This window comes from Cupressus sempervirens, chromosome 3 (assembly GCF_028749045.1).
Source record: "Cupressus sempervirens isolate cs-2001-9-10 chromosome 3, ASM2874904v1, whole genome shotgun sequence".
In the NCBI taxonomy this organism is placed as follows: Eukaryota; Viridiplantae; Streptophyta; class Pinopsida; order Cupressales; family Cupressaceae; genus Cupressus; species Cupressus sempervirens.
In genome coordinates, this window is record NC_143120.1 from 532,379,107 (window position 1) to 532,392,004 (window position 12,898).

At 35.1% G+C, this 12,898-nt stretch overlaps 1 protein-coding gene across 3 annotated transcripts in view; it reads left to right on the forward strand.

Moving 5' to 3' along the window:
- The window catches only part of LOC149567512 (Zn-dependent exopeptidases superfamily protein), a 153,434-nt gene that overhangs the window by 58,524 nt on the left and 82,012 nt on the right, over positions 1-12,898 (forward strand). For all 3 annotated transcript variants that reach the window (XM_089820730.1, XM_089820731.1, XM_089820732.1), the window contains 2 exons: positions 3,538-3,634; positions 4,106-4,235. In XM_089820730.1, coding sequence (XP_089676856.1) covers positions 3,538-3,634; positions 4,106-4,235 — 227 coding nt within the window. The remainder of the gene's footprint in view (positions 1-3,537; positions 3,635-4,105; positions 4,236-12,898) is intronic.

The following is a 12,898-nucleotide window of genomic DNA, read 5'->3' on the forward strand; positions in this document are numbered from 1 at the left end:
ACACAACTTTGATTAAAAAAAGTGTATATTGAACAAAAATAAGTAAATTGTAAAATTGTAAAACATTCAAAAAATAAAACAAGTGAATTAACCTCCCACTCAAATCTTTAGGAGTAGGCACCTTGTAACCTTTTTCTGCCACATAAATTCTTGTAACAAATTTCATTCAATAGGGACTAGTTGCAACATAGAACGAGATGTTGGTGAAAACCCAAAAATGAACACAGTGAATGTCAACTTTCCGATGCACATTGTTGTTCCACATAGTGCCCTCCAGTGATGGTTGTGCTCCAGTCGTGTTCCTATGCACAAAAAAGCCATCTAAGGAAGATGTGTGTGGTAGTGGTCTACTAGTACCAGTGGAAGTGAAGCCATGGGAATGTTAGATTTGAGGATCGATGGGCCACGCTATGAGTTCACTATGCCCTCAAGTGCTTCTTCTTCCTCAATGTTTGCTTGGATACCTAGTCACAACTCACAATATTTTATTATGAAATGAATCAATGATCATTGTTTTAACAAAATCTCCGAACAAATGATGGTGATTGTAAAATAATAAAAGATTCTTAAAAAGGAGATAGTGTGAGTCTTGAGATACCTTGTGATTCAGAAATGACTGCCCTCTTCGCCAATTTTGCCCTTTCCTTTTGCGACTTTTTCTATTGTAGGGCACATAGCAAGTCATTCATCGGTGTCTTTATTTCAAGCGTGGTGTTGTCACAAACCTTTGTGCTACGCTTTGTGATCCCTCCAAGGTGGTATTTTAAACAAGATGCCTCCACTAATAACTTTTCCACATTTTATGCATATCATAGTATTATAGTTGGGTCCTTCAAAAGCATATTTCCATGCCTTGTCTCTAGCCCCTTTTGGGCTTGTTCCTACATGTCTTCATGCACATGCATCTACTAGGGCATTGACAAACTCAATTGTAGAGATATCTGTATTTGCCATTTTGTCGCAGAATCAACCTACACATGTCACATACAAAATGAGGGCACAAATTTATAAATTCAGTAAAGTAATTTAGAAACAAACTAAGTTTGAAACTTTAGATGAGTTTAAATATAGCTGAAACTTGAAAGAAAAAAAAGAAAAAAATGATAGGTTATGAAACTTTTGAGAAAATTGTTAATTTTTTAAAATTTTTTAAAAAACATTTGGTGTTAGATCTTATTCATTACCTTCTAAAAGGAGTTATAGCAGATTGGAAATGGTTTGTATAAACTTGGATGCATTTAATACAAAGACAAAATGATTTTAAAATAAAAGAGAATTGTTTTTGAAGACTTACTTGTGAATCCGAATTTGCTTGAAAGATCTCTTCCAATCCATTCCAAATTTGCTCCAAATCCTCTCTAAGTTGATCTAGAAGGCTGCAAAGGATGGCCTTCCTCCTATCAAGCCTTTCTACCCTCTCCAAAGCTCAGTTGGCATTCTGAAATTGTGTTTTGGCCCTTTGCTTGGCCGTTACAGTTTATGCAACCCTGCGAGTGCGAGAAAACATGTAGTTATCGCCGATATCTTCGTGATAAATTAGCAGATTGTTGGTGATATTATGAAATTTCTCGACAACACTAACTTCTAGCAATTTCTTGGCGATATTTTTGTGATAAGGCGATCTATGCCTCATACCAAATACGAATATAAAAGACCTCCAAATTTCTTCATTCATGAAATTTAAGTTGACCTTTACAAATATTTCTTCAATAGAGACTTCACAAATTTGGCACAAGTGTAGACTCCATCATGAAATCACTGCTTAGGAAGAGCTAGGTTTTTGCGCAACCTTTTATAGAACTCTTGAAGGATTTTTTCATGAGACATCATAAGTGTTTATCAAATCCGAAAGCATTGACAATATTTTGGAAATTGGGGGATGATAGGGAACAAATTTTGGGGGAAATATTAAAGTTGTAAAGTTAATCATGGCAATTGTATAACAAAAATATTTCATGGTTCAAAATTTAAAGTTCAAACTCAATGTCTCAAACATCAAATTGCAATGATGCCTCATTAGGGCTATCATTAACAAAAGAACTAAACCTATCACTCTTTGGCTGAAGTTGTGCTTTGTCTAATGTAGTCTCGACCAATCGTTGTTGCACATCATCGTTCAAATTTTGAAGCTTAAATTCGAAAGCCTCAAAACTTCAAACTACAATGATGCCCTATTAGGGCTATCACTATCAAAAGAGCTAAACATATCACTCTTTGGCTGAAGTTGTTCTTTGTCTAATGTAATCTCTAAATATCATTGTTGCACCTCCTCCTCATTTTGCTTAAAATCATTAGCATTGACATCCCAACGTGTTGTTGGAGTTTGTTGATACTTAGTAGTATGTCGATACTAAAGTCTCAAGGCATTGTCAATAGAAACTAGGTTTTTTTAAAATTTAGAGGTAAGTTTTTTTTTTTCTCTTCATCTTGTGTTTGAAGCTATTGGTGGACCAATTTCTCTTTCCAGAAGAGGAACTATCAATATGTGAAAGTAAATGCATGGAAAGTTGTGATGTCCTTCCCACAAAATTTCCACCATCCAATGTTTTTTTCTTCTATGAAAGTGTTCCTATCCATCAAGCCTCTAGTTTGTTGAATGTAGAAGCCTCTTCATTGGTCTTGCTCTTCATCTTATGAACGGCCTTCATAGACCCCTCCATTACTGAATCATCTTCAAAAGGTAGAATTTGGGCAAGTCTAGGTGTTGTACCAGTTGGAATGAAGAGTAGAATCAGCTACGTGAAGAGGGGTCTTGATTTTGTTCTACCTATTTGTGACAATAGGCTTCCTATCGTCTTCATAGAATTGTAATCTAGGATCCTTGTCGCAATTTTCTTGCCTCATTTGATCAAGCATCTAGTAAAAATTAAATTGCTCCATGTCTTAGAGTTTGTTTGCACATGTACCAATTAAATATTGCCATATGATTTTCACAGTAATTTCTTTTAGGAATTGTAAAGAATTAGGTGCCTCATAGCTCAGTTGCACCTTATTTATAGGATAGATATTTCCATTTTCGAGGACTGAGCTATGATGCATTTATATTTGTAGGTCTTGAAAAGTAGTTTTGTTTAGATATTGCTATCAGTATCTATATAATTCTTTTTTCATTATTTATCAATATTTAACATGTATTATTAATATTTAATATGATTGAAAGATAAATTAAATCTACTATTGTTTAATATTAATATGGTAACAATATAGTATTTAATAAACTTAATAAAATATGTTATTTTAGTATTACTATTCTAAGGTTGCATTGGAACATTGGTTTAAACCCTTATAATGATTGCTGCAAGTTATATTTGTAAACAATTAAATAAGACAATGAACTTTAATTCTTAATATTTATTAAGTATGGTGACAATAAATTATTGTGGATGTTAGTTTTAAAAGACATTTAAGATTTTTGGACATTGTATGAGGAAGATGTTTAAAATAGTTTCCAATCTCTTAGTAATTTCTTTCATAACCAATTTGTAAAATTATAGCAGGTTTTGATGTCTACAAGTATTCTAATTCATTGAACTGCAGGTATGACTTTACATGCTGCAGGCCTTGTTTTGGCAGTAATAGTACCAGCAGTGCTTGCTTTCTTGAGGTTGTTAGTTTCGAATTCAGCCATGGTCTGGTACATGCCCATCTATCACTATATAGTAATCACTCTCCAAATATTGTGAAAAGAGATTAAGTTTAAACAAAGATTAATATTGGTCTCTCTTGTTCTTGTTTCTCTTCAAACCAGATGTAGTATGCCTTAGTCAAATGTTTACAAACTATATGGTATAAATTGTAGTATTGTAGTTAGCATAAGTTGCCTGCAAAGCTAATTGCATTGGAAATAGTAAAAAACTAAAATGCAACTGCAATGTTTTGGGAAGTTGTCCCTATTTGAATTTCAATGGTTATCTATATATTTTAATTTGGAAATGCTGGAATTGAGTACTGCCTACTTTTTTGTCAGCTGCTGTTAGAATGCCATGGAAGTTCTCTACTTAGCTTTTCATGCTCTTTTTTTCTTTCTAGAAGCATGTGTGGATCTTTTTTTGAAATGTCAGAACCAAATATTTTCACTTCTAATTTAAATGTCTTTGGAATGCAGGTATGCTCACCCCTCCTTGGCACTGCTTATGTTTGTGCCAGGGGCTCTTCTTGGCCTATTATTACCAAAGTTTTTATGGGGATTGTCATTAGCCAATGATCTTTCAGCCACCAGTAAACATTCTAGCGAGGTAACTTCATTTATCAATTCATGTAGCTAAAAGTCTGCAAACGAATCCCCTATTCATGTGCATGATATATATAGACTAACCTGGACTGAATTGGTTAATTTTTTTAATGTTTAATTGAAGCTAAATGGAAGGACTTGTAATGCATAAATATGATGTTACAGACAGACACATGCAGTATAAACATTGAAGGAAATTTCCCAGCTATTAGTGGCATCATAGTTTGCAGACCCAGACTCAGAGAGTACTTGGCAAACCCAAAATTTTCATCTGTGGAAAAACTTGACAAAATCTCAGGAAAAATTCAGCAACTTAGAATGCACTAAACGTTAAAATGTCATAAAGAAATGTATTTCTTTTGTAAAATTCATTTACAAAATGTATTAAACTAAAAAATGGCATACTGAAGAGAAAATGCAAGGTTTTATAACAAAAACACGTGAAAAACACAGTTTAATCAGCGTTATGCCCGTATCAACATTTTTACCCTTTTTTCATCTATACAAGCACGAGATTTAAACTCGTGAAAACTTACCAAGCAAAAAAATATAGAGTACTTAGCAACTAAGAGAGTACTCGCAGAGTTGCAAATGCCAAATTATTAGTGGCATTTACTTCACTTGAAAAGTTATACACTTAACACTCTTTGTGGCCTATAACTAATGCCTTGGCAATGTTTGAACACTCATAACATAGCAGCCTTGAGCAATGAGAAGAGAATGAGTTATGTGTGAGCGACGAATGAGACGTAGGAATAAATCTAATGTTTGTGTCTTGTATATTGTTAGTCATATAAAAGATACTATTCAGTATGGTTTAGATTTTCAATGTATATTTTGGCTGTTATTTTTAATTTTTTCTCTAAGAAAAATATTGTTAACAAATCCCCCTGCTTTGCCCTGTGTTTTCAAAGGCATTTTACTCAGGGCTTTGCACTAAACTTTGAAACGTCTGAGATATATTTGAGCCAAATACACTGTCTTAGGATGTGCATAGGGCGTACATAGGAGAAATCTCAGCTGTGATCCAGATTAGTGAATTTTTTGTTGATTATTAATTTACTTTGCGCCCCCTTTTTAGGTTTAGAGATGTCCATACAGTGAACATTTCTATGTGCATATTTTTTGGTGAATTTGATGTGATTTTGAAAATACTGTCTGAGCAATGTAGGGACAGAAATTATTCAGTTGCCAATCTAGGGATTTAGTAAGAATTGATTTGATAATTTCCAAGGAATATGGCAAGAATTATTTCAGCTTTGAAAGAAATTGGCAAGAATTGAATATCTGTTCTACAAGATTCTAGAATAAACATGGCCAAAAATAATGTATATAAACAACCGATAGGCAATAAGCATTGTAAATAAGGGAAGAGGTGAGTCAAAGGAAGGATGATAAATATAGCATCATTTGTAGACTCAAACTCAGAGAGTAGATGGCAAGCGCAAAATTCTCAACTTTGGAAAAACTCGACAAAAACTCCTGTAAAATTTGGCAAATTAGAATGTCTTAAAAATTTAAATGTCTTGTGCAAATTTTTTTTTTCTTTTCGTAAAACTCAATTACAAATGGTCTTGAATTAAAAATTAAAATACAACATTTCGAAAGAGAAAATGCAAGGTGTTTTTTAGCAAAAACAATATGTAAAAAAATGTCAACATTTTAACCCATATTTTTTGTGTCTTGTTGATGCGAGTTTTGTTCCTCTACAACATAGAAAATCAAATACTTGACGTTTCGAGATCAAACACTACATGTCCAACTCTCTCTTGAATAAGGCCACTTCCCATGCTAAGCTTGCAAAGTAAGATCATGAAATGACTTCAAAGTTCCTTCAATTTTGGATACTCATCCAGTGAAATAATTTGATTTTCTCGTATCACTAAGGGGACAATATGCTGTTCAATCAATGTATATCCACTGAGTTCTATAGATTTGACTTCACAACGTGCCATAAAAATATATTTGGTTTTCCGGTTGTCCACTTCAACTTAAACTGAAACTTGCTAACTTCAACTACTACTCAACTATGACTGCAAGGAAGTATGGATAAACTTGACTAGATGCAATCTTGTCGGTGACTCCACCCACCTAGTGAAGCTTCTAAGGTATACTGAAATGATTTTCAAATTAATATCTCCTCAATCCCATCAATGAATGCAAACTAAAGATTAAATATCAATTGAAGTTAAGTACTTTCAATCGTTGGCTCATCACACAAGGCACTCCTACCATCAACATTAGGTTAGTGGCCTAGTTTACATCAAGTCAAGCAAATAAACATCCAAACGTTGTTTCATCCAACCAAACTACTTCTAAGCAACATGAAATGAAATCTACTCCAAGTGAGCGATTGAAGAAACCATTCAACACTTACACAACAACATTAAGTAATTCACCATGAGGACCGACAATAAGTCATCAATCACTTTAACAACATAATGGTAAGAATTTCAACGAGTCTCTCCATTAGCTAGTCTACTTCTACTTTTAACTCTCTAAGCTTATCTCCTCTAATCTAGTGAGTTACAAATTAGAAGGTCTTGGCCTTCTATACCAATTCAGTTAGAGTGAAGGGCCAAGATTTATCCCTACAAACCCTAATTAGGGTTGCCTTAATATCAACCAATTACATGAAGGCTCCACCCTATGGGCCAATGAAAATATTACAATACATTTGATACCCAATGAGAAAATTGTACACTTGGCATATTATGATTGAATGGGCTTGGACATGTGTAACTTGATTAGTGGAAGACAACTAGGTGCCACCTCATCAACTATCTTGTAGGCTTGACCAATGCTTTGTGATGGGAAAATATCTCTTCATACTCAACATTGCCAAGCCTTCAACAACAATGATGATATTTTCCCAAATCGCTTCATCATCTCAAATTTTCTTCATTGCTTTCCTTGAAATTTTCTCATTGCTATAAGTTGAATCACTTTTATCTTTGTTAACTTTATCTTCATATTGCCTTGAACTTGCCCTTTGATGATTTGATTTGAATCCTTCTCATTTGGTGTCCTTGAGCTTGAGCTGATCTTTCCATTTGAAGTCTTGAACATCTCCTTACCTTCTAGCTTCTCCTCCAATTCATCGTGCAAAACAAAGGAGAAAGAAGCATTAAGCTTGGTAGAATTGTGTAATGTCCCCTTCTTTGCGCTAGGCCTTATTGGTGTCTTGTTGGTCTATCTTTCCATCCGAATAGGCTAACGACATTTAATCTTGAGGATGCCAGCCAATCACAGGAGTTAATTTGGTTTCGTTGGGGAAATATTTAAGTTGAGGAGCTTTTCTATAGTTAAGTCACTTTATTTTATAAAGTGGATTTATAAAGTTACTTTATGACTTAAAGTCATTTTATAACAAAAGTAACTTAAGTGACTAAAAGACGAAAGTGCCTATTATCCCACATTGCCTATTTGTTTGTACTTCCCCTCATCTTGAGGTTATAAAAGCAACTAGCTTCCTTGGGATTGACACCATGAAATACAATATTATTTAAAAAACGACAAGGTTGCTTAAATGTGACTGGTTGCTCTCGAGGACGAAACCCCTTGAGACAGTTTTAGAAGTTGGACATAGCCCTAGCCTCTCACTGGAGTCTTTATTCATTTTAGAAGTGGAGTTGCATCGCGAGACGTCATTGCTGTATGGGATTCCGCTTCCAAGGAGTAAGTTCATCAACGATTAGTGACAGTTGTGAAATTCTGATAGCAATGAGATGTTAGCATAATCGGTCTTCAGTATTTGGCCCAGCCGATTGACAATATAGCCGTAAGGGTCAACATTCGTGTGAGCAACAAACATAACAGTCCAGACAAGGGCGTGATGTTCAAGGTACCAGATATACATCCTTTTCACAGCGAAAATGAAGTTGGAAGTATTCCCCGCGTGGAAGAAGGGTGTGTGGCTGATGTGTGGGACACTCCCATACTGTGGGCGACATCCACAGGAGGAGTAAACGTCAGTAGCAGATTTGGGGATCATTGGTAGAAGTGTGTGCAGTGGATTTTTGGGAGCCACAACAGTTGTCACGTGAGCTGGCATCTACTCCAGCAATCTGATCCTCCACGGCAAGCAGGTATTCTTCTGTATGTACATCACCCAGCAATGGTTGCTTAGAAGGTCAATCCTTAACTTCGATATCAGGTTTCCATTTCTATTCTGCCCTGCATCTTGTTTACAGCAGTAGCTATCTCTATGGGTTTAAACTTCTAATGTGATTATATGATATTTCCAAATGACTGCCATTACAGACCCACTAGGAAATAGTAACTCAGAGGCGTAGAATATATGGTCTTAAATGCTTATTGAGGTGTTCCGTTATTTCTGAAGTATCTTTACAAGTATTCATATTATACATGTAATCATTGCCATATTGTGGAAACGAAAAAACTAAAAAAAAACTGAGTTGGAACTTTACAAATTGATAAGAAATGAGCAAAATGAAAGAGACATTAAAGCATTCATGAAATGATATTTCGTTTAGATTCTACTCTCTTTAATTGCGATCAAAACTTCGCATCTCTTTGCAAATTCTCAAATTTTCGATTTTCATGGATAAGATAGTTTTGATCTTGGAAGCCCATATGAATCTTGCTAAAATCTGGAAGATAAAACTAAATTTCAGTGTACAGCATACCCAGATTTCACTTTTCTTCTCCCCTCCCACTGCCTCATTTCTAATTTTGGGGAAGATCTTTCCTAGATTTATTGCTTTCTGAAAGATTTTACTTTCTTCTTATGTTTTTACTGCCAACCAAAGATGCAGATTGCTGGAATCGTTGTTAGTGAGGGGCAGTTCTCTGCTAGAGGCAGAGATATTTCACATTGTCTTGATGTGAAAATGATTTGGAAATTCCTCTCTTATATAGGTGGTGGAAGAGGTGAAGTGGCACAATCTCCATGTGGACCGAGTTGAACCTTTATCACCAATGAAAATTCATTTAAATTTAATTCTTTTCGGCTCCTTGGGCGGACTTGGACTAGGAAAGAAAATTATTTCTCAAAATGTTTAACATTTCCTAACTATTCACTTAACAATGTCTTTCATCCAATGTTTAACATTTCTCATGTCACTTACCAATGTCTTTCATCCACTTCTCCCAGCATACCTAGTCTTCTACTCCTTACAACATCATGCTGTGGTAATACTAGTCAAGGCGGAAATTCAACTATGGCAAGGATTTTATGTTCATAGGACAGGAATTTGGCATGCTTGAGGATTCTATCCTTGGGGGATGTGGACTCAAGGAATTGCTTTGTTTTTCTTCAAACTTCGATTCCAATCCTCATGCCAACGTTCTATCATTCTCAACGTCTTTCTTCATTTTGGGTTTGTGTGAATTGGAGTGTTTTGTTCATGCTCTAAGAGGCCAGAAATGTGGGGTACTTGAGAATTAAGTCTTGCTCTTGGCAACTCTAATTTAATCCCAAACACATCATTATCCCATCTTCTCACTCTTCAGATCAGATTACCACTAAATCATGTTTTATTCAAGCTAAATCTTGCAATTTCCTCATGCAAAATAGGAGTGGGAATCTCATCATGTTGAGATTGTAGGGGTTAAATTCCACTCCTACTCGAGGATTCCCATATTTTCACCTCACCAAATTTTACTCCATTCCCCTACGATTCATCAACAAACTCTTTAAGACTTTATACTTGTTCCTTTATCTTAATCATAGTTCTCAATAAGAAAAAAAGGCTGATGGGTTCTCACTTGATGGGGTGAAAATCTTACTCATGAGGATAGAATCCTAGGCAGGGGGTAGATTCTTCCCCTGCCTAAGGATTCTAGCATTTTCACTTCATCAGATTTCATTCCACTCTCTAACTTCAAAATTCGACCTTTATCCATTCAACTTTTATCATGCCACCATAAAAAAAAGGTAGAATTGCTTGAGTTTTATAGTGTGGAATTCATGTTATGGTAAGGATAAAATCCTAGGCAGGGGGTGGATTCTGCTCTTGTCTAAGGATTTTGACCTTGTTTCGTCCTAGATCTTTATAAAATACTTCATCATTTTTGCTTGTTTACTCTTGACAATTCAAGTTTGAGGGGGCTTGTGACAATGCTCACTGCAATTTTGCTAAGTTGGCAATTAAATTTAGGCGAGGAATTTATCCTAGTACCTAGTCAAATTTTGACCTAGTGCTAGTATTTTGAGTATGCAAGTTAACTCGCAATTTCAACACAGTTATTTTTTCAGCTCAAAGGGCGGTGGGATTTATATAAATATAACATTTAAGTTATATTTATATATATACTTTCAGAATGTTTGTGATAGGTTTCAACTTCATAGGAGTTATAATAAAGATTTTAGTTTTTGGGAGTTCTAAATTTTTTTCCAGACTTAGCCAAATTTCAGGATTCAGCATGCCTTTGACAATATTACCTCCCACAACCAATCCTAGCTTTGTAAGGTCAAATTGAAGTTGAAACAAAGATTTTCTAGTGATTCTAACTCATTTCCTGACAAATCACTTGGTTTCAACTCTATCTCCATGACTAGCTTGACCCAACTTTTGCACATATCTCAGACAAATTTGACTTCTAAGCAAGCCAAAATTGCTTAAATTCGCCCTTAGACTTGAATAAGTGAGAATTGCTATGAACCAAAACCACCTAAAAACATTAACTCCTACTTAAGCAAACTGAGGGGTCCCACCTTTGCAAAGGGGGTGACAATGTGAAAACCTCACACCATCTAGCACCCACCTAAAGAAATGTTCTAGACAATTTTAAGCGTAAAACTCATTGGGACCAAGAACCTTTGATCAACTCCATTTTCACCTATCAAACAACTAGGAAAGCACTCAAAATGAAAGAAACCACAAATTGGTTTAAGAGCCGTCGTCCTCAGTTACTCATTTGTGCGCAAGTGCATTCATTCGCCGCTTGACAAGAACCTAGAAAGCTTCTAAGATCCATTGGATGTATCTATTTTAATATCCTTACTCCAAAATCATCCAAGACATAGCTACATTGCCAATTAGAGGTCCATAGCCTCAACAAGGTTTATTGCTGGTGGTCAACCACGAACATTGCTCTTCCTTGAGTGATATTTATTGAATAGCACAAGTAGAGATATTCACACTTCCAAAGCCAAATTGCTTTATTTTTCTTATTTTGAATTCTCTCTTTTATTTTCTATCTTTTCTTTAACTTACAAGCAATGAAGCTTGTATAGGGTTTGGAAAAAGATAGTGGTGCTAAAGTAGGTGTATGGAGTTCACTAGTTCCAACTTTACTTCAAGAACTTCCAAAGAACTTAGAGCAATTAAGTATGAGTAAAATGTTGTAAGTGAAAGACTTGGGTACTCTAAATACAACTACAACTATGGCCCCATCCAAATTTAGGGCAATTTTTTTTGGAAGATAAGGGTATTAGGAACAATCTTCAATTTGTGAGAGCCTTGTAAAGAAGCATCTAGGAAATAAGCCAAACAAATTGATTGGGAGAACGCCAAAGTGTGCTATATGATACCTCACCTTTCTCACATGTTGGGTCTTGTCAAACTAAACTACCCAAAGCTGAGATCCACTTTTTAAAAGCAAACTAAACAACTAAACAACCAAACTACGTGGATCAAAAGACTCAAAGCAAACTTACAAACTGATTCTAGAAAACAAAGTTAAAACAGTTTACCAAGCCACCAAAGATCTTAACTCAAATGACTCAAGGCAAATGAAACCTCTAGGCTCAACAAAAATAAATCTCTAACTAATAGAAACAACACCTACTCTAATTCACTTGAAACAAGTGATTCAAGACAAACCTACTCTAACTATTTACAGCAGGCCTAAGCAAACAACACTCAAGAGCAATATACATGCTTGTCCCAATATGGTTTCTCAAAATGCTCAAGAGCAACAAGGCTTGGGTAATGGTTCTCAATCTTGCAAATTTATTTTTAGTCTGATTTTTTTTGTCACCTCCAATTCAAACTCAACAAATATATCATGTAAAATCAACAATTGAAGCAATTTATGAGGTCCATGACCAATCCAAATGAAGGTTACATGAAGTCACCGAGCGTACATGAAGTATACACACAATACATATTGTTAGATTCATTGATTTATCTTCACCTTGCAGCCTACAAGCCAATAAAATAAATCCTCTAACACCACTTGTAATATCTCCTACCAGGACTTCATTAAATCTACCCTATAATTCTCTTTTTAGGGTTTGAGTAATGCTTGGTAATAGGAATTGCTACTTTACTATCCTAATGTAGGTCCTGCAACTTGGTTTGTGTCACAGAATAAATAAACCTATAAGCCAATATTGTACAAACAGAATTCAAATTCACTATTGTAATATTCAAAATGCACTTATGTGATTCTTTTGAAGTTCTCTCCAACAAAACTCATCATCATTATGGAGCACTAGTTGAGAAATCATACAGTAGTACAATGTGTCTTGAGCCATTCCACATAGCCCTAGGAGCACAAAATGACAATCCTCATTTGGTTTCCCAACCCCACTACTTGGGGTGTTTCTACTAGTGTAGCTTCCTAGCTACTTGCATCCTTTGTATATAATGTACTATATCTCCCATCCAAAATGAGATGACCTAATGGATGCAAATTCTTAAAAAAAATTCACACGTGTCACATTATACATAGGCAAAGCTATACCAAAGAGAACAA